Source organism: Neofelis nebulosa, chromosome 2 (assembly GCF_028018385.1).
Source record: "Neofelis nebulosa isolate mNeoNeb1 chromosome 2, mNeoNeb1.pri, whole genome shotgun sequence".
Taxonomy (NCBI): Eukaryota; Metazoa; Chordata; class Mammalia; order Carnivora; family Felidae; genus Neofelis; species Neofelis nebulosa.
The window spans coordinates 103,166,999-103,191,505 of NC_080783.1; the positions used below are offsets into that span (position 1 = coordinate 103,166,999).

At 42.5% G+C, this 24,507-nt stretch overlaps 1 protein-coding gene across 7 annotated transcripts in view; it reads right to left on the bottom strand.

The window, feature by feature from the left end:
- The window catches only part of C2H2orf76 (chromosome 2 C2orf76 homolog), a 70,556-nt gene that overhangs the window by 37,234 nt on the left and 8,815 nt on the right, over window positions 1-24,507 (bottom strand). Inside the window, exons 2-3 of one of the 7 annotated variants that reach the window (XM_058715499.1) lie at window positions 12,641-12,765; window positions 9,267-9,472 (exon numbers count right to left, since the gene is read on the bottom strand). The exons of 3 other annotated variants lie outside the window; for them this stretch is intronic. Coding sequence is in view for 2 of the 4 variants with exons in the window: in XM_058715497.1 (XP_058571480.1) it covers window positions 12,641-12,658 (18 nt within the window). In the remaining 2 variants the exon portion in view is untranslated. Of the gene's footprint in view, window positions 1-9,162; window positions 9,473-12,640; window positions 12,766-12,882; window positions 13,077-24,507 lie in introns of those variants that run through there. 3 more of the 7 variants (XM_058715497.1, XM_058715496.1, XM_058715501.1) reach the window with 3 other exon arrangements.

A 24,507-nucleotide genomic window follows, 5' to 3' on the forward strand; every position in this document is an offset into this window, starting at 1 on the left:
ATGGGATTTGCTGTGCCAGACGTCCCCTCGCTTGGTCCTGAGACTGAGTCAGCTAACAATACATCACAGTTTAATCTCACAACTGCTGCCAGATTTCAGTGCTGATTTCATTTTCTGCTGTGGTATTTTCCCTCTTTCACACTATTGTTTAAGCACGCTTGCCTCATTCTAAAACTACATGCTCGTGCTATGTGCCAGCTGTTAATGTCATCTCCCCTAACTCTATCCTCAAACCATGAGGTATTACACTGATTTTAAAGATGACGAAACAGACTTGGAGAGACTGCACAAATTGCCCAAGGCCGTAAAGCAGGTAAATAATGGAGCCACGTTTAATTCCAAACTGATGCCTGAATCGTGGCTCCCTTGTTTACTTCTTCCAAAGTCCATGCTCTAATACACTATCAGAAAATCACACCAAATTATTCCCTCCTCAAAAATCTGCAAAGTTGCTTATGATCTAATGAGAGAATTATGGTCTATTTCTATCCAGTAATAAGTACTTCATGCTTTCAACTCTGCGTACAATTTGCAGCCGTAATATACAATTATATTTGGGAAAAAATACCTGTAATACTACACATTAGACATCTAACCTCCCTAGTAATCAGAGAAATTCAAAATAATGAGATCACTTACTGAACTAACAGACTAAAAAATCTGATAATATCTAGTGTCGGCAAGGGTGTAGAGCAATGAGAATTTAATCAGGGAAGGTGGGCATCCCAAACAGGTATACTTTTGGAGACAATCTGGCAATATTCAGTAAAACTGAAGATATATGCTCCTTTCAATCCAGCAATTTCATTCATAGGTACCTGAGGGAACCTTCCAAATATGTGCAAAAGAACATTGTTTATTAATTCTAAAAACTGGAAACAAAATGTCCATCAACAGAAGAGGTAAGCAAACCATGGCATTCGCTGAAACAGTATAGGCACTAAAAATAAATGGACTATACACACCAACATAAATGAATCTCAAAAATATTATGGCAAACGAGGGGCAGCTGGGTGGCTCAGTCGGTTAAGTGTCCAACTCCAGCTCAGGTCATGATCTCACGGTTCGTGGGTTCAAGCCCCGTATAGGGCTCTGTGCTGACAGCGCAGAGCCTGCTTAGGATTCTTTCTCCTTCTCTCCCCATCCGACCCCCCCTTGTGCTCTCTCTCTCAAAATAAATAAGTAAACTTTTAAAAATATATATTATGGCAAACAAAAAGAAAGCAAGTTGCTGAAGAGTCAGAGCACATTACCATTTAGGCAAAGTTCAAAAACATAGCTTGTTTCCTCAAAAAATTAAAAATAGACCTACCCTATGACCCAGCAGTAGCACTGCTAGGAATTTACCTAAGGGATACAGGAGTACTGATGCATAGGGGCACTTGTACCCCAGTGTTTACAGCAGCACTCTCAACAATAGCCAAATTATGGAAAGAGTCTAAATGTCCATCAACTGATGAATGGATAAAGAAACTGTGGTTTATATACACAATGGAGTACTACATGGCAATGGGAAAGAATGAAATATGGCCCTTTGTAGCAACATGGATGGAACTGGAGAGTGTTATGCTAAGTGAAATAAGTCATACAGAGAAAGACAGATACCGTATGTTTTCACTCTTATGTGGATCCTGAGAAACTTAACAGAAACCCATGGGGGAGGGGAAGAAAAAAAAGAAAAAAGAGGTTAGAGTGGGAGACAGCCAAAGCATAAGAGACTCTTAAAAACTGAGAACAAACTGAGGGTTGATGGGGGGTGGGAGGGAGGGGAGGGTGGGTGATGGGTATTGAGGAGGGCACCTCTTGGGATGAGCACTGGGTGTTGTATGGAAACCAATTTGACAATAAATTTCATATATTGAAAAAAAATTATTTAAATAAAAAAATTTAAAAAAACATAGCTTGTATTACGTTTCAAAAAGAGATAATTGTTATTTCTGAGCCAAAGGAAGGAGTATGCAATACGAAAGAAGTACACAGACCACTTATATTGGTAGAAGTTTATACCTTAGGCAAGGTGTTAGGTATATGGGTCGTACATTATTCTTTACACCTTTTAATGTGTTTGGACTCCTTCATAATATACACCACAAGCTACACTAATTTGGCCTAGAAAGTCTTTCTGCATCATAAGATGCTGATACAATATTTTACTAAGGTTGAGGGAATATATAGACCATTATATATGAAAAGTAAAGGTTCAAGCTGCTTTAATACATAATTTATAACTAATATTGTTTATATTTAAATGAATGGTCCTTAATGAACTGAAAATTATTTTCTCCCCCTAAAATAAAGTTAAGGATTCATCTTATAGTCTTGCATAGTGGTTAATGGCCTTAAATTAACAAATCTTTGGGGCAACTGGGTGGCTCAGTCAGTTAAAACGTCCCACTTCAGCTCGGGTCATGCTCTCACGGTTCGTGAGTTCGAGCCCCGTGTCAGGCTCTGTGCTGACAGCTCAGAGCCTGCAGCCTGCTTCGGATTCTGTGTCTCCCTCTCTCTCTGCCCCTCCCCCACTCAAGCTCGCTCTCTTTCTGAAAAATAAACATAAAAAAATTAACAAATCTTTTGATAATTCCAATATTAGCTATGACATTATTTCTTCTTAAACTGGATTACAATGCCCCCCCCCCACAAATTCTGATCCAAGAATCTACCAAGTAATAGCACTTCAGCAGACATCCACAAAATTACAATTTAAAATATACTGAAGTACTTAATAAAGCAAACTCCTTTAAAAAAAGGGGTATTATAAAAGAGCCCTGTATTTTATTTTTTTTATGTTTGTTTATTTTTGAGAGAGACAGAGAGAGAGAGACAGAGAGTGAGTGGGGGAGGGGCAGGGAGAGAGGGAAACAAAGAATTCGAAGCAGGCTCCAGGCTCTGAGCTGTCAGCACAGAGCCTGATGCGGGGCCTGAACCCATGAACCGTGAGATCAAGACCTGAGCCGAAGGTGGATGCTCAATCAACTGAGTAAAATACATCTAAAATTTCTGTATTTTAGAAGCAGCGTTAGCAGGTTTGTTAAAAGACTACTTCTTCCTCCTGTCATCAAGCTCCCACAACACAGAAGCCCTCCAAACGACACCCACACACATGCAAGCCACACATGCCAGGAAGCCCTATAGAGTAGTCCACGTGCCCGAAGAGTTTAGAGACAGATAGAACTAACTAAAAACCACCTCTACCTCTTTGCTATAATACAAAGTTGGATCCCACACAGTAGAATCTCAATGAATAGTGGTAGCTGCTTTTAGCAATAGTCAACTTGGGATAAAATAGGGTTGGACATAAAGGCAGCTCATTTAGACAGCAGCAGCAGATCCTAGATTCCCAGGTGCCATAAATGAATCGTGTAAATGGTCTAAGGAGGCTGGGCAGGCTGGCACATGCATGCCTTATGAAACTGCTTTATAATTACAGGTTTGTTTCTTTCCCTTAATACAAAGCTTCCCAAATGTCATACTTAAATAGCTGAAATTGCAAGTCTGCATTCATATCTAATTTGGTCCACAATGCATTGCCATCTTCATGGGAAATTTGTTGTTATTTGTATCAGTAACTAAAGAATAACAGCTACCGTCAGAAACCAGCCATTTCCGGATTTGTTTTAAGGACTGCGGGAATTACAGCTTGTTGGTTTAGGAATGCAGACATAGTGAAGAGCCAGTTTAGAAAGCTCATATTACAGATTATAAAACGTGACATTTTCCCAGAGGTTCAACCTACTTAAAAAAAAAAAATGAATCTCGTCAAATTTAAAAGACATTCCACTGAAGGGACAGAGAAACCAAAGCAGTACACTTGGGAATAAATTAATAAAAAATACTCAAGGACAGACAAAAGATCTGAATAAATGAAATGACCATGTTCTTAACTATGAAGGCTCAAAGCTGTAAAAGAATCAATTCTCCCCTAAATTATTCTATAGACTGAATAAAATCTCAATCAAAGTATAAAAGGTGCTCTAGGAACGTGTCACAGATATTTCTAAAATCTATCGGAAAGAATAAATTTGTGAGCTTGGTCATCAAAGTCATAAAAAATGAAAAAAGCAAAAAAAAAAAAAAAAAAAAAAAAGGGGCGCCTGGGTGGCGCAGTCGGTTGGGCGTCCGACTTCAGCCAGGTCACGATCTCGCGGTCCGTGAGTTCGAGCCCCGCGTCAGGCTCTGGGCTGATGGCTCAGAGCCTGGAGCCTGTTTCCGATTCTGTGTCTCCCTCTCTCTCTGCCCCTCCCCCATTCATGCTATGTCTCTCTCTGTCCCAAAAATAAATAAAAAACGTTGAAAAAAAAAAAATTTAAAAAAAAAAAAAAAAATGAAAAAAGCACCAATTATTGAAACACATTATGAAGCAACAGGCATATAACAGTAATACATGAATAAGCTGGTATGATTCATATTCTTACAAAAGTCAAGAGTAAAAATTTTAAAGGACAACTTAAGTAATTTAATTAACTTGAGCCATTTAAGCTGTGATAATGAAGCAGGAAAACCTGGCAAATCAGTGGCACACAACAGAAAACTCAGAAACAGACTCTAGGTCAGAGAATTTGGTACAAGATAAAAGTGGTATTTTACACTACTGGGGAAAAGATAGTTTATTTAACTAATGGCATTAGGAGAATGGTCAGACATTTGGAGAAAAGTAAGGTTACATTCTTACCTCATTCCTTATACAAAAATAAATCATATAAGGAACAAATATTTACATTTAACTGTAAAATCATAGACAGGCACAAGAAGAATGGGCACATATTTTTATAATCTTAAGGTAAGAAAGCCCTTCCTAACTGAATAAAAATCAGCAACCATCCAGAAAAAGGCTGATAGGTATAACAACAGAAATTGGTCAGAAAAGACCAATATCTTGGTAGAAACATGGGTAAAGGTACTTGGTTATCTTTACAAAGTCAATAATGTGAAAAGCTGATCAACCTGAAGGGAGCAGGTGTAGCTATAAGAGGGTAGCATAAGAGAGCCTTATGATAAAAATGCTCTGATTCTTGACTGCGGTGTTATCCACATTTATCAACATGTATGATAAAATTGCATAGAACTAAATACATGTGCACGTAAAACTAGTGAAATCTGTATACCATCCATGGAATGTATCAATTCCCTGGTTGTGATGCTGGACTATATACTCAAGCAAGGTATTACCACTGGGAGAAACTGCATGAAGGGCATAAAGGGGCTCTCTGTATCATCTCCAACAGCTGCATGTGAATCTACAATTATCCCAAAATTAGTAGTTGCTAAAGATCATCATCTTGAAAATCCTATGAAATAATAAATGTAAGGAAAGATCATAAAGGGATGCCAAAATGACGAGGCACAAGATTGATGGGAAACTTTAGAACAGATACATCGGGGGTTGATGGTACCTGAACTTACTAACAATCAACCCTCATGAATGATGCTAGTTTCCAGATCTGACTTCCCATTTATGGGCTATCACGACAGGTAGAAGAACACGTCAAATGACACCAGAAGGAGGCTATCAGTCAAGTTCAGACTGGAACATTCTACTCAATAAATGACTTGGTTTCTTCAACAAATAACATGATAAATAAAGAAGGGGTAGAAAATTATAAATTAAAAGCGACTTAAACAGATATCAACCAAAGCAACATTTAGATGGGTTGTGATTTGCATAATATTAGATCTTATTAGGAATTAATGTCAGTTCTGTTTACTTGATATTACGTTTGAGTCCTTATCTTAAATTTTTTTTTAATGTTTATTTTTAATGTTTGTTTATTTTTAGAGACGGAGCATGAGCAGGGGAGGGGCAGAGGGACAGAGGGAGATACAGAATCTGAAGTAGGCTCCAGGCTCTGAGCTGTCAGCACAGAGCCCGACGCAGGGCTCAAACTCACAAACTGTGAGATCATGACCCGAGCCGAAATTGGACACTTAATCGACTGAGCCACCCAGGCGCCCCCTCTGAGTCTTCATCTTAAAAGAGTAAGGTATATGGTATCTTCATCTTAAAAGAGTAAGGCGCCTAGGTGGCTCAGTCGGTTGAGCATCCGACTTCGGCTCAGGTCACGATCTCACGGCTCGTGAGTTCGAGCCCCGCGTCGGGCTCTGTGCTGACAGCTCAGGGCCTGGAGCCTGCTTCTGATTCTGTGTCTCCCTCTCTCTCTGCCCCTAACCCACTTGCATTCTGTCTCTCTCTCTCAAAAATAAATAAACATTAAAATTAAAAAAAAAAAGTGTAAGGTATACATAGGCAAAATGGTATGAATGATTTGCTTTCAAATACCCTGACAGAGGGGCGCCTGGGTGGCGCAGTCGGTTAAGCGTCCGACTTCAGCCAGGTCACGATCTCGCGGTCCGTGAGTTCGAGCCCCGCGTCAGGCTCTGGGCTGATGGCTCGGAGCCTGGAGCCTGTTTCCGATTCTGTGTCTCCCTCTCTCTCTGCCCCTCCCCTGTTCATGCTCTGTCTCTCTCTGTCCCAAAAATAAATAAAAAATGTTGAAAAAAAAAATTAAAAAAAAAAAAATACCCTGACAGAGGAAAAGTAAGTATGAGAGTGTAGATTTGGGGGGGGGGGGGAGGGGGAGGAGGAGAAGAAGAAGAAGGAGAAGAAGGAGAAGAAGGAGAAGAAGGAGAAGAAGGAGAAGAGGAGGAGGAGGAAGAATGGTAGGGGCACCTGGGTGGTGCAGTCGGTTAAGCATCCAACTCGTGATCTTGGCTCAGGTCATGAGCTCACAATCTGTGAGTTTGAGCCCCACATCAGGCTCTGTGCTGATGACAAGGAGACTGCTTGGGATTCCGTCTCTCTCCTTCTCTCTGCCCCTCTCCAGCTTGTGCTGTCTCTGTCTCTCTCTCTCTTAAAATAAGTAAACTTAATTTTGGGGGGAAAAAAAACGAATGATAGAACTAGAACATTGTCAACTGCTCAAGCTGGGTATACACAGGGCCTCGTCATACTATCCTATTTTTTTATGTTTAAAATTTCTCACAAGAAAAATATTTTAAGAAAAGATAAGTACATGTAGATGTACATTCAATGAAGCTGTTTTTCACTAGAGTGCTTCCAACAGTTAACAAAAATTAGAATCCATCTAGAGGCCCACTGGTGAAGAACTGGTTAAGTAAATTGTGTCACACAGTTGCCGTAAGATAAAATCCCCTGCAGCCACTAAGGGCAATATGGTTCCAGGGACACTAACTTTGAAAGCTGCCTATGGCATATTAGTGAATAAAAATAAACACAAGCGAGAAAACGGCAGGTACGTAGTATCTCCATAAGCACGGCAAGACGTCCAGATGCTGACAGTGGCTTTACCAAAATGCTGACAGTGGCTATCTCTGAATTGCAGACATACCAGAGACTGCTACCTGTTTTATATATTCTTAATATTGCTGGATGTTTTAATAACAATTATGTGTTTTTAAGTTTAGCTGTTTCCCTGTATGCTTACTTTCATGTGGTATGCACCAAGAAAAAGGTATTTTTAAAATGAAGCCATTTCCGTTTAAGAAGAGATAACTGGACAAAAGCAAACAACCCAGGACTTATCAATACTGTAAAGGATAGACAAGGCTAGAGACTCAGGCAACCAATAATGCATTAAGGGTTACCAAATAAATCTGAAGCACACGCAGCCCAGGCACCAGAAGTAGGTCACACACGCCCAGGACGAGTCTAACCTTGTCCAAGATGGCACAAAGGCCCTGGGTACCCAGCCCTTCCCTCGTCTCTGATGTTACCTGTCACCACCACAGTCCACCTTCCATGTATCACTCCAGCATCATTGACAGCCCATAGTTTCCCACACATACCACGCTATTTCTAAGCCTCTGCCATACCTTTCCACCCACCCCCCCGGCTTTCCCCCCAAACTCCCTCTGCCCCTCGCCTCTCTGCCTCACCGTGCAAGCAAGCATCCTTCAAAACTCAGTCCAGGGGCGCCTGGGTGGCTCAGTCGGTTAAGCGGCTGCCTTTGGCTCAGGTCATGATCTCACAGTCTGTGAGTTCGAGCCCCATGTCAGGCTCTGTGCTGACAGCTCAGAGCCTGGAGCCTGCTTCAGATTCTGTGTCTCCCTCTCTCTCTGACCCTCCCCCATTCATGCTCTGTCTCTCTCTGTCTCAAAAATAAATAAACATTAAAAAAAATTAAAAAAAAAAAAAAAAAAAAAAAAAAACTCAGTCCAGACCACCTGCTCCGGGACATCTCTGCTGCCAGCTCCGCCTCTGCCCCAGGCTGAGCCAACAGCCCCTCTGCTCACCCACAGCACTGGGTCATGCCGCAGGGAAGACAACTGTTAAAGCAGGTTAGCGTACAAGCCCCTTGAGGGAAAGAAGGTTCCATGGCTTATTTTTGTAGACCCAGCAATACGTGTGGCCTGAGGCACATCAGAGCCCCCCAACGATGTCAGGAGAAGTAATGTGCAGCTGAAGGGCTGAGGAAATGAGGAAAATCTGAAGCCTTTCCTACGGACACCCTGCCATATCAGTCCTGCGCAGTCACGGTACCTAGGGTCTATGAGCTTTTCCACAGCCCGTGAAAGTGTTTGAGACCTTAAAAAAAACAAAAACAAAAACAAAAAACCTTATTATTCCAGAATATGAAAATGTTTTAAAAAATCAAAATTAACATTCAATCAAATACCTACAACATATAACCTTTCAACAGCAACTCGGCTCTGTTCATAATTATATGTCAGGTTTTATGTAGCATATGGGTACATTTTATATGATGTAAGGTGGGGGTTTGAAATGTTATAGCACCGAGGGGTGAGGGGCATGAGAGAAGGAAGGAAGGAAGGAAGGAAGGAAGGAAGGAAGGAAGGAAGGAAGGAAGGAAGGAAGACAGGCAGACAGACAAAAGCAACATAACAGTGCCTGGGGCTTAGGAAGGTCATTAAACCTCCCTGCCTAAAAAAAACCTGTTCTGGTACTTCCCCAGCTGGTTTGGGATCATGAAGTAAAAGCCGTATCCAAAGCAAACTAAATTCTTAAAAGCACTAAGTGTTGAAACCAATTTGACAATAAATTTCATATTTAAAAAAAAAAAATTTTTTTAAATAAATGTCCATCAACTGAAAAATAAATAAATAAATAAATAAATAAATAAATAAATAAATAAATAAATTCTTGAAAGCAAAGAAGCAAACACAAAATGTGTGTAGGAACCCCCTCACCTGGAGCTCCCAGGTCCCTAACAGGTAACCAGCGCATCATTCAGAGCCAAGAATGGACGCAGCCCAGCAGCCTCCCTCCTGGACCAGAATTCCCGGGTCCTTACAGGATAGGTTGGAGCTGTTTTTTCCGACCCAGGCTCCAGAAGCACAACCAGCAAAGGTGGAAATTCAGCAGGGAATGGTCAGGGAAAGCCAAGCCAAGCTGCATGCCAGCTTCCCTGAAGGCCCAGCTGTTCTCCTTCCAAGCCGGCTCCCCCTCCTCGTGGCAAAATTCCAAGCTGAAGCACTATAAGCCAGTTGGCACAGGGTCCTGAGGTGAAAAGCTCAGAGCCTAGCATTAGGACAAGCACAAAACATGCATATTCGCAGAATACTCCATTGTTAACTTTAAGTTATCTCTATCAGCTCTAACGAACTACAGCCAATTCCGGTTATTTGAAGTAGACAAGGTCTAGAAAGTGAATCAGTGAATATTGAACCACTGTCCCTAAGGACATACAGGGTTAGGTTCTCATGAGTCTCTGGGATGTCCGGTCACAACATTTTCATCAAGCAACCAAAATATAACCTTGCTTTATGTGTGTTGATGTTTAAAGATGCCTCTTTTATATTGTTGATTTATTATCAACATTCAGCTCACAGCCAACGGCACTGTAACTCGGGTCTGGGAAAAAAAAAGTTGATCTTATACACGTATTTTTCTTCTTCGGGCATATCACAGCCTTCGTGCACTCAGAAACACCAGACTGCACTTCAGCACTACACGTAGCCATTTTGGAGAGTGGGTTCACCAACAAAAAGCACAACGATGTGAAAAGTATGGCACTAAACAGAACATAAACCAGCCACTTGTTTACAACCTGAGAGCTGAAACAAGAAGGTCCCCCTGTTTGACCTCAGCCGGGAGCGTGAACACTGGTGAACTCCTATTTTTCACTGTTCTGCCCATGTTATTTCCACCAAAAAACGACTCTGAGTATTGCTTTCAGGGTTACAAATAAATTGTAGTGGGTTGGCGAATTCATAAATAAAGAATATGCAAATAATGAAGACTTTCTTACCAAAAAAAAAAAAAAAAAGTACATGTGCCTTTAAAAGCATTTGAAGAAGGCATGCTCTTGACCTTTTTGTAAAAGAATGGAATCCAGAACGAGTTAACTATTAGAAGCTTTAAGAGTATGAAAGTAGTCAACATTGAAGCAGTCAAAGAGGGGAAGATTCTATAACCACCAGACAGTAGAGGGCACTGGGTGACCTTCCTTCCTTCAACCAGCAGGTTTCCGAGAAGTGGTGTATTACATCTTGAATTTTAACAGATTCCTAGGGTGCATCACTTTGAAAAACTAAACATCTTTGTAAAGTTATATCTACTTCCTAAATTTAAGTATTATAGAACCAAAGCTGCCATATATCAAGTTTGCTTTAAAGCTTGTAAATAATCCTATGCATTGCTAAATGTCATCCAAATGTGTCATTTCACTAAAGTCAGGGGGTGGGGGTGCCTAAGACCAGAAGGAGGGGGGAAAAATACCTTCATTATTTTTATTACTCTTAAAAGTACTGAGCACCTAGCATCCTAAGATGGCGAATGATAAATGTTCACCTTTTAAACAGAACTTAACCTTGGCAAATTAATACCTTTATATAATATTTCAGTGTAACTAAAGTTCATAAGAATTATTTATGAAGTTCATAAATTAAATCACATCACATTGAAGACTATGACTAAGAGTGAAAGGCTCATTCCACTTTAATCTCTTCTGGCCTACTTCAAAAGCATATTTTGTTTTTTTAACCTCCAGAGGGAGAACCAACTTTTATTGTAAAAATAGATCTCAGTAACAATGAAATAGTAAAAGCTGGTCATTACAATAAAAAGAGAAAAACTGAACAGGAATTTGCTTTAAATTTTCTCGAAAGCATAATTTTTTAAAATATGAACTTAAGTATACATTTATAGACTAAGACCACATGAGGATTAAATAAACATTTGAAAACCCCTTGGCCTTTTTCTTCTAAGTATTTAGTGGTATAACTGAAATCAAAGCACTATTAGAAAACTCAGTTTATTCACCTTTCATGGAAATAAGACATTTGAGAAACATATTTTCAATGTATTAACTTATGAATGATTTTGAAGTTTTTAACCTCAACCGTTTATTTAATGTTTGTTTATTTTTGAGAGAGAGAGACAGAGACAGAGACAGAGACAGAGACAGAGAGAGAGAGTGGGCGAGTAGGCGAGAGGCAGAGACGGGGGGGAGACACAGAATCTGAAGCAGGCTCCAGGCTCTGAGCCGTCAACACAGAGCCCGATGCGGGGCTCAAACTCACGAACCGTGAGATCATGACCTGAGTCGAAGTTGGATTTCCAACCAACTGAGCCACCCAGGCACCCCAACCTCAACTATTTGTTAGGTGGGTTAAAAAAACAGTCTTCTTCTTTAGGGGTTTACATAACACCTTAAGTACAAAATAAATATCAGCTAAATCTGATGACTACAAAAATGCTTCTCAGTGTTGTAACTACTCTATTACATAATGCCATTAGCACCTGCCCTTTCCTGAGGCAGAGTCATAAGCAATTCTAATAAATAAAATGTTGAATGTCGTGAGTATATCACCCCCTGAAAAATCAACACCTGTAATTCCACAGACCTGCCTTTGTGACCCTCAAGTTGGGGTAAATACACAAAAATCACAATTTGGGTTCTCTGTTCAAGACAAGTAAGACTCTCTAAGAACTACTATCCTGGACAGTCGAGTTTCCCAAAGGGTTAGACACTTAACTATTTGGAAAGAATATTCCACACACTTTCCTTCTTAAACAAGGTATATTGAATATAAATTCTACTTTTTTTTTGATTCACAGCCCTCAGTGAGAACGTTAACCCTTGTACAATGCATTGGGAGGCAATTCTCCAGGGATCTCTCACACTTTTGCACATCTTATGCGGAAACGGCTGCTTTCATTCCGGACTACCTACACACAGATGTGTGTCTGGTAAACAGCCTAGAAACACAGACATCCTCTCCCTCCAGAGGAGAGGGCAGAGTTGTTTACTGTCCAGTAGAACAAAAGGAGAGTCCCCTTCCAGGCTAAGGTTAGGCAGGTTTGTTTGTACCACTTAAAAAAAAAAATCTGGATTACCTCAACTCAGGGTTCTACAGCCGCAGACGCATGGGGCAAGAGGAGGAAATACACAAACGTGAGACTCATGCTATTGGCTGTGCTGTACTACAGTCCTCTGTCCGTGACCCAGGAGTCTCATGCTCTCTGCCAGCACCTAGATTGGGATTTCCTAAACTCAGGACTCTACAGCCATGACTCAAACCCACTGAGTGGGCAGCATCTTTCTGGACCATTCTGCATTGCCCCCATGGGATATATGGGCCAAGAGGCGCTGACACAAACACGCAATTCATGCTGCTGACTGCGCCGTGTAGAGACAGTCCTTTGTCTCTGACCCCAGATTACCATGTCTTCTGCCGGCATCCAGCAAACCGGGCTGACTGTCGGCTTTCAACTAGGATAAAATGTCAGGTTCTTCACAGTTCTTGGCAGTTGCTGCTGACGATGGATGCTAGCAGAGACATGGCTTTCTGGAACAGAAAAGACAAAGGTCTTGTGGGCTTTGGGGATATAAGAAGATCCCCTGGGGTCTGGCAGCAAATGCTCTTGTCCAAGAGGTGGGTGTTGGGGAGTAAGGGCTGATTAACCTTTAGAGGATAAGCAGCAAAGGGTAGCACTGACACAAGCTGTCCAGTGGTGCTTTGGCTGTGGCTCACCGTCCTTGGCAATGCTGCACGCCACCTCTCAGATGAGAGGCAATGTGGCTGTAGCTGTTGGATCAGCAAAGGAGTCCCCAGAGCCTAAACAAATGATGTCCGCAATGAGGATCTAGAGCTCTGGGTGACTGAAACGTTCATTAAGTTGGACGATGAACAGCCACCAGGCCACTCGGAACTAAAAGTGTGCCTTGCTTCCTGGCAGAGAGCCCCTCTCCTGCTCTGCACCCCCAGTCCTTCCCCTCACCCTCTACCCTGAGATCTGCTTTAAGAAGAAGGACAATTCCCTGAAAAACAAATAATCCAGTGAAGAGATGGGCAAAAGACATGAAGAGACGCTTCTCCAAAGAAGACATCCAGACGGCCAACCGACACATGAAAAAATGCTCAACATCACTCGTCATCAGGGAAATACACATCAAAACCACAATGAGATACCACCTGACACCTGTCAGAATGGCTCACATTAACAACTCAGGCAATAACAGATGTTGGCAAGGACACAGAGAAAGAGGACCTCTTTTGCATTGCTGGTGGGAATGCAAGCTGGTGCAGCCACTCTGGAAAACGGTATGGAGGTTCCTCAAAAAATTAAAATAGAACTACCCAACGACCCAGCAATTGTACTACTAGGGAATTTATCCAAGGGATACAGGTATGCTGTTTCGCAGGGGCACATGCACCCCAATGTTTCTAGCAGCACTTTCAACAATAGCCAAAGTATGGAAAAAGCCCAAATGTCCATCGATGGATCAATGGATAAAGAAGATGTGGTATATATATATACAACGGAGTATTACTTGGCAATCAAAAAGAATGAAATCTTGCCATTTGCAATGACGTGGATGGAACTAGAGGGTATTCTGCTAAGCAAAATTAGTCAGAGAAAGACAAATATCATATGACTTCACTCATATGAGGACTTTAAGACACAGAACAGATGAACATAAGGGAAGGGAGGCAAAAATAATATAAAAACAGGGAGGGGGACAAAACAGAAGAGACTCTTAAGTATGGAGAACAAACAGAAGGTTACTGGAGGGGTGTGGGAGGCGGGATGGGCTAAATGGGTAAGGGGCGTTAACAAATCGACTTCTGAAATCATTGTTGCACTATATGCTAACTCATTTGGATGGAAATTTTAAAAATAAAAATAAAAATAATTTTTTTTTATTAAAAAAAAAGGAGGAGGAGGACAATTATGGGTAGGCTGAGGTCTCCCTGTCCTTAGGAGAGACTAGAAAGCCTTATGCACCTAAGTATGCTGGGGGACTTCTCAGAAGGGAAGGACTCCAACTTTTATGGCTCTGTGGATACAGGTACCCAGTCACCACCCTACCTGGCCCTGTGTAAGGAGGTACTCAGATTCAGCCAATGGGGTTTGGATAAGATTCGCAGTGGGGGAGAGAGACTAATGTGACCTAGTGGATGGGGCCCTTCAGGCCAATCCAAAGTACTATATAGTTTTTTCACGTGAATGTATAAATGGTAGGTTACACTTACTTCTACTTCCCTGTCCGTAGTGCCAGGGGGGATTCTCCCCCATCAGGAGGAGCTACAGGCAGAGAAACGCCACCACAAGTTCCCCTGCATCCCCTCCCCAGGAAGAACTGAAAATGGACATGACCCCTCTGCTCAGTGGGCAGAACTCAAGGCCGTTGCCATAGCTCTGGTTGATGTTCCCATGGATGAATCTGATGTTTGTACTGACCCCTGTGCTGTCGCCAAAGGCCTAGTGGTTTGATCTGCCACTTGGAAAACCGTCCGCTGGGCTGTGAACCGTGGCAACGATTCTCAGCTGCTGACTGCTGACCAAACCAGCGGGGCAACTCATCCAGATGCCCACAAATCTGGTGGAGCCGCACTCCAGCTACTGATGGCATCTACACCACCCGGGCTGCCCGCACGGCTGCCTTGGTCCATCCTCGCAGGCGGGCACAACAAAAAGAACTCCACCTCTGATACATGGCCACCGCCGCGTGCCAGACTTGTGACTCCAGCCAGAGGCTGACGCGCTGGTCCAGTGGTGAGGGAGGCCACACCACACAGACTGTTGCCCCCACCGGCTTCTGGCAGACTGCTTACACTTGACCTTGGACCTCCTCTCAGGAAGCCACACTCCCAATGACATTTTTTTTTTCCAGGTTATAGTCTTAATGTCCCAAATCACCTGAAACCACTGTGACCTTTGAAAAGAATCTGTGCCATGCGTTTGGTTTTCCACACTATTTGCAGTCTGACAATGGTGCATCTTTCATCACAAATGCTAAGGAACAAAGGGCTAACGGTCAAGGTATTCCATAGACTGTCTACTCCTCCCTACCATCCACAGCCATCTGGTATCATCTGAAAAAAAGGCTCCTGAGAAATCAACTCAAAAAGATTTCTCACCCTACCTACCTAATCTCCTCCTGGAGCACATAACATACAAAGTACAATGGTCTGTTCCCTGAATGTGGCCGTCCCCAGAAAAGGATCAGCCTCTCTCCAGAGCTTCCTGGGTAATGATCGGAACAAACAATATTGCAAGTGGGGGTGAGGGGGTTGATACAGACCAATGTGAAATCCTGGGATTCCATACTGGCCATTCCTTTGTAAGATGCTTCTTTCTTTCCTCTGCAGAAACCCCCTTGCCAGCCTAATTGGTACATCCTCCATGTGACAAGTCGCCAAAAGGGGCTTAGGGGATTTGAATTCTGGTTCAGCTGCCTGGATTCCCTTGTTGAATTGACCAAGTCCCAGATCACAAGAATAATGACCCACTCAAATGCACCGCAGTCCAAAGTAGGGGACATAATGCATCTCTGTGAGTTTTATAAAAATTCCCTTCAGGGGAAGTGCCTGGCTGGCTCAGTCAGTGGAGCGTACGACTCTTGATCTCAGGGTGTGAGTTTGAGCCCCACATTGGGCGTAGGGATTACTTAAAAATAGAATATTTAAAAAGAAAAAAATTCTCTTCAGGGAGTAGGAGTTGATTAGAAGAAAGGTGAAGTGATAGATGCTGGAATGAAACACGCAGATTTCTGTACAGGTGGAGGGAGAGAGATAACCTCAGCATCTAGGGAGAGAACGATTTACAACCCAGGAAACGCAGGCAGGGAGCTCTTTAGAGATCTTTTGTCTTTCACAACTGCCTGCCCCTGCAATAGTCCTCATGAGGCAAAATACCCTGCTGAGTTTCCCCCAAACTACTGTAAGCACCTCCAATCTCCTGACACCTGAATCTGCCGACCCCTAAAAGATGGCTCTGACCACCATACGATCACTGTTACCAACAAGTCTATCTGACACATACATCCCAGCTCCGATGCCTCCCATGCAAAATACTTGTCAACATTTCCAGATGTCTCCTCCACCTGTTCCCACAGACAAATGCCACTCAGCTGGTAGCACGGACAGGACAGACAGGACTGACTGCCCTCAGGAGGCAGCCCCACCAAAGGCAAGTTCCACATGCAATGATGTGTGCTCAAGTGAAAACCCTCCAGTCCACCAGCTGGCCAAAGGTTACACTGGAGGCCTTGACAACCTGTGAGCCACAAGGCTCCCAGGGTAAACTGTAAAGAAATTTCTTTGCAAGGAAAGAAATTTGCATGTGCACCACCAGGCCTGTGATTTGTGTGTGTGTGTGTGTGTGTGTGTGTGTGTGTAAGTATTAACTTGCCTCCTTCTCAAAAGCGCTGTTATTTGCATCTTAAACCCGAGGGTGTTTCAAGAAAACACCACAAGCAAGCTCTCGGGTAACCAACACAGGTGATCACTCCAAAACTAATCTAGTTACTCAGCGGGAGCTTCCAGAAGATTAAATGGCTCATTGCTTTAGGTATGTCCTATGGGTAGTCTTCCCTACGACCAGTCTTCCAGTTAGAAAAGGTAGTATGAAATCTGTCCCCAGGTGTGTTTTTTCCATGTATTAGTTCTTTTATTTATTGAGGCATAAATGACATACAATGAGTTGCTTATATAATAATTACATAATAATTAATATTTACTATTAATAAATATTAATTGATAATCATTTAATTTTAATAAAATTGTTTAATATTAATAATTAATATTACAAAATTATTTAAATTTTGACTTTCTGTATACACCTGTAAAAGCATTACAACATTCAAGATCATGAAAATATCCATTCCCCTGCCTCCCGACCAAAGTTTACTCATGCCCCTATATAATCACCGGTCCTCTCCCGAGGTAATCACTAATCTGCCGTCATGATAGATTAATTTGCATTTTCTAGAATTTTAAATAAATGGACTCAAATGGATTATACTTTCTTGTCTAGCTTCTTTCACTTGGCTTATTTTGAGAAATCTGTCCCCAGTTGTAGCTAAAGTGATTAGTAACACCACCTTGCACCGCAACACATTCAGGTCAGGATCAACTCACCGGCCAGACTTGTTATGAATGACAGAATCATTCTAGACTACAAACCAACATGTCTTATGAATACAAACATAAATATCCTTAAATTATTAGCAAATGGAATTCAGCAATATATACAAGGAATTACATGCCATGACCGAGTGGGGTTTCTTCCAAGGAAACAAAGTTAGTTCAATATTTCAAAAGTAATCAGTGTAATCTACCACAGCAGAAGGCTAAAGAAGAAAAATCACATAATCATATCAGAGCTAAGGAGGGGTTAGGGCTGAAGGGAAGCAGTTGTGGCTATTACAGAATAATAGGAGGGCTCCTTGATGATGGAAATGTCCTGTACCTTAAGTACTTCAATTGTGGTATTATTGTTTTGCAAGATGTTACCATTGGGAGAAAACAGGTAAAGGGTACAAGGGATCTCTGCATTATTTAACGACTGCGCGTGAACCTACGATTACCTCAAAATAAAAATTAGGGATTTTTTTTTTTAGTGCATTATCTCAAAATAAAAATAAAGTATTTGTTTTTTTAAAATGGCATTGTTTCGGGGAGCCTATGTGGCTCAGTCAGTTATGCTTCCGACTCTAGATTTTGGTTCAGGCCATGATCTCCCAGTTTGTGGGAACCAGCTCCACATCAGGCTCTGCCCTGACAGTGCAGAGCCTGCTTGGGATTCTCTCTCTCCCTCCTCTCTCTCTGCAAGTGCGTGCATGGATGTTCTCTCTCTCTCAAAATAAATAATTTTTTTTAATCTCTAAAAAATTGGCATTGTCTCCAAAGGAATTATCAGTCAAAACACCTGTCATCATATTTTAATATTTCTAATTCCTATCCCTAGTCATAAATATAATACTTTTTTTTTTTTATTGTTTATTTATATTTGAGAAAGAGAGAGACAGCGTGTGGGCAGGGCAGGGGCAGAGAGAGACGGAGGCAGACTCTGATGCAGCCTCCAGGCTCTCAGAGGTCAGCACAGAGCCCAAGGCAGGGCTTGAACTCACGAGCCGTGAGATCATGATCTGAGCCGAAGTCGGACGCTTAACCAACTGAGCCACCCAGGCGCCCCAGTCATAAGTATTTCTAGACAGGATACAGGCAATATCTCAGCAGTGTTTATTTACATTTAAATAAGTCTTAAGAAAGTCTTCCCTACTCCTAGACAACGTAGGACACTTCCTATCACAGCCCCCCCTGATCGCAAGCCCTGGTCTCCTAGTCTCACCTCAGCCCAAAATACCACCCCACCATGTTAGCTGGACAGACACAGGACAAGGAGCGAATCATACACATACAGGTCTCACACACACACTCTTCTCTCACATCCAGCTTGCTACAATTCCTCTGAATACGAACACTCACAGGAACAAGAGAATGGCAAAGGGGAGGGACTGGCTAACACCTCCAGCTGCCTGACCACCAAAAACGAGTTATGCCATCAGAAGAGTACGAGAGACACAGGAAGAGAAAAGAATGGGGGAAAAAACCAGAGGGAACAGAGAGAAAAGCCACGCTGCATTCTTATCCCCCCATCTCAGCATTTACCTCCTTCCTCCACCTTCACAAAACAAACGCCCCCAACTCTGCCCACCTCCTACCCCAGAAGCATTTCCCAAGTGCTTCCTTCCCTTTAAAACACACTAATCTCCTCCCAGCTTTGCTTGAGCCGTGCCTCAGGAATCGCATACCAAGAAATGAAAATAAATACTGGATGGAGATAATTCATCATTTGTGAGCACTCTAGCCTTTGCCTTCTAGCAAAGCTTTCCTGTAACTGTAGTCCATTTTTTTTTAATAACTAGGTTCCTTTTAGAAATTAGAGGTTTAGTTTACATCAAGACACCTAATATAAAACTACGACTCACACCCACTGGGCAAGCACTGCTTTCAACCTCTGTTAAGGCATCTTGCCCGGCTGCCTCTACGCTGAGACCCAGCAAGGGTAGCCTGTGAGTACTCAAGACTGGCACCCCAAGGATGTGAGGGCAGGCTGCGGCAATGACAAGAGCCTCTCCACTAAGTGGGAAGGCCGATTAGGCTGACTAGTTGGCTCATCAGGTTCCCCATCTTCTCTTAATATTTCAGGTGTTCTGTTTCCAGCTGACTGTGATACAAAGAGGTTACATAGTCCTTTTACCAGAATTAATCTACTTTACCATAGCCTAGAGTTGCACATTCAGTTCTAATAGTTTCCAAGTTCACAGCTAATCAGAATGACTACATTTCCTAAAGAGCAAATGACTCTGTTCATTCACCTGCCATTTTGTTCAGGTGTCTAAGAAGTGCCAGGCACTTGGAGATACAGAACTGACCAATACAGGGTAATCCCTATTCTCCTTGGCTTATGTAGAGGAGGGAGATCAGACCGAAGAATACATAAATAAAAATGACTATGGGGGTGCCTGCGTGGCTCAGTCGGTTAAGCGTCCGACTTCAGCTCAGGTCATGATCTCACAGTTTGTGCATTCGAGCCCCGTGCCGGGCTCTGTGCTGACAGCTCAGAGCCTAGAGCCTGCTTCGGATTCCGTGTCTCCCTCTCTCTCAGGCCCTCCCCCACCTGTGCTCTGGCTCTCTCTGGCTCTCAAAAATAAATAAATGTAAAAAAAATTTTTTTTTAATTTAAAAAATTAAAAAAATGACTGTAAATAAAATAATTACAAAGTGTGCTAGTTGCTAGCAAGGATATAAACAAAGCTGAGGAACTTGCACTTTCTGGGGATATGCAAAGCAATTTCCCTTCCAATGCTATCCAAATATAGAATTAAAAATTCATATGATTTAGGGGAGCCTGGGTGGCTCAGCTGGTTGAGCACCCGACCTCAGCTCAGGTCATGATCTCAAAGGTTCGCAAGTTCAAGCTCCACATCAGGCTCGCTGCTGTCAGTGCACAGAGCCTGCTTCAGATCCTCTATCCCCTCTCTTTGCCCCTCTCCGACTCATGCTTGCTCGCTCTCTCTCAAAAATACATAAAACATTTAAAAATTTCATATAATTTACTGACCCCCAAACATACTCTAAAATTTACTTTAAAAAACTAAATCGCAGATGCCAGCTTGCTATTATCTCTTTAGGTCAAAAGCTAAATGTCATTCCAACTGCATACACTAGAAGCAGTAAGTGGAGGCCTTAAGACACCATTTCCTTAGGTAGAAATTACTCAAAATGAGTCCCTGAGGAACCAGGGAAGGAAGCAGGAAGCAGGAAGCAGGCTGGAGGGCATGCCTTCACCTATTTCAAAACCTGGCCTAGCGGGGGCTCCACAACAAGAAAAACCACTTAGCACCCTGCTCCCTGGGATCTGCGATCCTTACTAGTTCCATAGTTCAACTGCATTAAGCAACTTTTGTGGATTCACCTGGGCACAAAACCATCATGTGAAAAAGTGCTTTGTTTTAGGAATGTGGAGCATATTCCAAACAAGCAACCAACAAATCAACTCCACTTAAATTGGAGATTGCCCCCACAACTATATGGTCAACTGATCTTTGACAAAGCAGAGAAGAATACCCAATGGAAAAAGGACAGTCTCTTCAGCAAACGGTGTTGGAAAAACTGGACAGCAACATGCAGAAGAATGAAACTGGACCACTTTCTTACACCATACACAAAAATAAATTCAAAATGGATGAAAGACCTAAATGTGAGACAGGAAAGCATCAAAATTCTAGCGGGGAACACAGGCAGCAACCTTTTTGACCTTGGCCATAGCAACTTCTCACTCGACACGTCACCCGAGGCAAGGGAAACAAAGCAAAATGAACTATTGGTGCTGCAGCAAAATAAAAAGCTTCTCTTCTGCACAGCAAAGGAAATAATCAACAAAACTCAAAGGCAGCCTACACAATGGGAGGAGATTTGCAAATGACATATCAGATAAAGGGCTAGTATCCAAAATCGATAAAGAACTTACCAACCTCAACACCCGAAAAATAAAGAATCCAAGTAAGAAATGAGCAGAAGAGCGACATTTTTCCAAAGAAGACATCCAGATGGCAAACAGACACATGAAAAGATGGCTCAACATCATCCATCATCAGGGAAACACAAATCATCAGCACAATGAGGTACCACCTCACATCTGTCAGAATGGCTAAAATTAAGTAACACAGGGGTGCCTGGGTGGCTCAGTCGGTTAAGCATCCGACTTCGGCTCAGGTCATGAACTCACGGTTCATGGGTTCAAGCCCCGCATCAGGCTCTGCGCTGACAGCTCGGAGCCTGGAGCCTGCTTCTGATTCTGTATCTCCCTCTCTCTCTCTGCCCTTCCCCTGCTCATGCTGTCTCTGTCTCTCAAAAATAAATAAATGCAAAAAAAAAAATTTTTTTAATTAAGTAACACAAGAAACAACAGGTGTTGACAACGATGAGGAGAAACGGGAACCCTCTTGCACTGCTGGTGGGAATGCAAATTGGTGCAGCCACTCTGGAGAACAGTATAGAGGTTCCTCAAAAAGTTAAAAATAGAACTACCCTATGACCCAGCAATTGCACTACTAGGTTATTTACCCAAAGGATACAAAAATACAGATTCAAAGAGGTACATGCACCCTGATGTTTACAGCAGCATTATCAATAATAGCCAAACTATGGAAAGTGCCCAAATGTCCATCAACTGATGAATGGGCAAAGACGATGTGGTATATATACACAATGGAATACTACTCAGCCATCAAAAAGAAGGAAATCTTGCCATTTGGAAGAACATGGATGGAGCTAGAGTGTATTATGCTAAAAGAAATAAATCAGAAAAAGACAAACACCATATGATTTCACTCACATGTGTAATTTAAGAAACAAATGAACATACGGGGTGGGGGGAAGAGAGGGAAACAAACCACAAGAGATCTCTAAACGATAAAGAACAAAGGTGATGGAGGCAGGTGGGTGGGGGATGGGCTAGATGGGTATTAAGGAGAACACCTGTTATGATGAGCACTAGGTGTTGTATATTAAGTGATGAACCACTGAATTCTCTTAAAACCAATAATGCACTGTATGTTAACTAACCAGAATTTAAATAAAAATTTGAAGAAAAAAATGAGAAATTTTTGAAAATTAAAACAAACAAACAAACAAACAAACTGGAAGGGCATCTGGGTGGTTCAGTGGGTTGAACGGACTTCAGCTCAGGTCATGATCTTGCAGTTCGGGAGTTCAAGCCCCGCATCAGGTTCTCTACTGTCAGCACAGAGCCCACTTCAGATCCTCTGTCCCCCTCTCTCTACCCCTTCCCCGCTTACGCTCTAGCAAAAATAAAATAAAAATAAAAGATAAAATAAACTGGAGACTACCATGTTAAAACACTAGTCCTGCTTTCTACAGCGTCCAGTCAAAACTCAATCACATCAACCAATCTCTGAGGAATATGAAGTTACACTGTCAGAGCTACCTAATCTTTTCAAATGTGCCAAACATAATAACCTAATGTTAAAACCTAGTGACTTTAAGATACATTTGACTAGAAATCTGACCCACACAGGCAATAATCTGAATTCCCATTAGCCCATCTGTAAGCACTACATGATGGAACAAAAATGAATCCAGGCTTCATCTGTGCCTCAGAAGGGGATTTAAAAAAAATAAAAACAAAAACAGCTCTGAATTGTCACTTTGGGAAAAAAAACTATACTTCTTAAGATTCAAATGTAATCTCCCCCAGTGTAACTCCAAACTTTTTGTCAATTTGTTTGGCTTTGCTTTCTCTACCAAAATTACACAGAGACTAAAATAGAGCCTCCGGATTTGTTCTTTGCTACTGGCCTCCACTTCTCCCCAAACATTTTATAAAGGCTGGCCTACCACTAGTTAGGAAATTACCTCCGAAATCTTCCACCCCACCTTTTTTTCTAAACTCCTATGGCCATAAATTGGGGAGGGGGGTGTGTGGATTTGTAGTCTAGTCCTCTTGACACAAATTAGGAATTGAAGAGGAATCATCTCCTTTCCTTTTTTTCAAGTTTATTTTTATTTATTTTGAGAGAGAGAAAGAGAATCCCAAGCAGGCTCCCCACTGTCAGCGCAGAGCCGGACATGGGGCTCAATCTCACAACGGTGAGAACATGATCTGGGCCAAAATCTAGAGTCGGATACTTCACCGAATGAGCCACCCAGGAGCCCCATCTTTTTTAAAATGATCTCCAGAGAATTTTCCATCAATTCCCTCCCTTCAGCCAGCTTTGTAACCACTACCAGAAAATTCTTATCATCCTCAAACTCTGCCATCCACCTGTGCTGCTCCTTTCTGTTCCCATGGAGAATATCACCCTAACTTTGTAAAGACCTGACCTCTCAGTCTCATCCTCTGCTTAAAAGCCTGACTTCCCATCTCAAAATAAAAGTCAAAACCCATATAGTACCTATAAAGGCCACGCTCTCCGTCACCTAGCCAGCCTGCCACCTCTTTCAACTCTCCAGTCTCCTGTCTTTCTTCTCTTTCCCTCCACTCCCTGGTCACACCTTTACACTTATTTTCTGCCTGGAAATTCTGTTGAGGGGCTTTCTCAAATGTTACCTTCCCTTGCCCTCCACCTCCCATGTAAAACTAAACTTCCAACCCCCTATCTCCCTAACAAACTTTCTACTTATTTTGTTAACTATCATCCCCAATGTTCCAGGAATGCAGGAATTTATCTGTTTCCTTCACTGCTGTATCATCAAGGTCTAAAAGAGCGCAAGTTAGGTAGCAGAGAGTTCAGTAAACATTTGTCAATGAAGAGTCATTCACTTGACAGGCACTTGCTGGGTACCTGGTCCGGGCCGGGTTTGTTAAGGCAAATAAGACACTGGCAAAGCTTTTAATGCACCCGATGGAGAAATGCAACACAAAACTGTGCATTGCAGGACCGCAAACTTAAAGCCACGGGCAGGTCACAGACACGCCCAAAGCTCAGGGGAAGAAGCCTCGGCTTTGCCTTTCTGGGGCCGGTCCAGCTTCCCACGGAGCAGTTCTCCACGGACGGATCCCGGAGGGTCTCCTCTAGACCCCCGAGAGGAGCGGAGCGCACTCGCCCTCCCCAGGCCTGAGAGGTTGCTAGTCCAGAGCCGCAACTTCCGGGCTCTTCACTCCAGATACACGATTTAATGAAACAAATTTAAAAGCCTCTGCTCTTCAGCCACCGCCCCTTCCTCTCTGCCCCGCGGTGCATTCCCCCACGGCGGCCCGGAGCTGAACCCCGC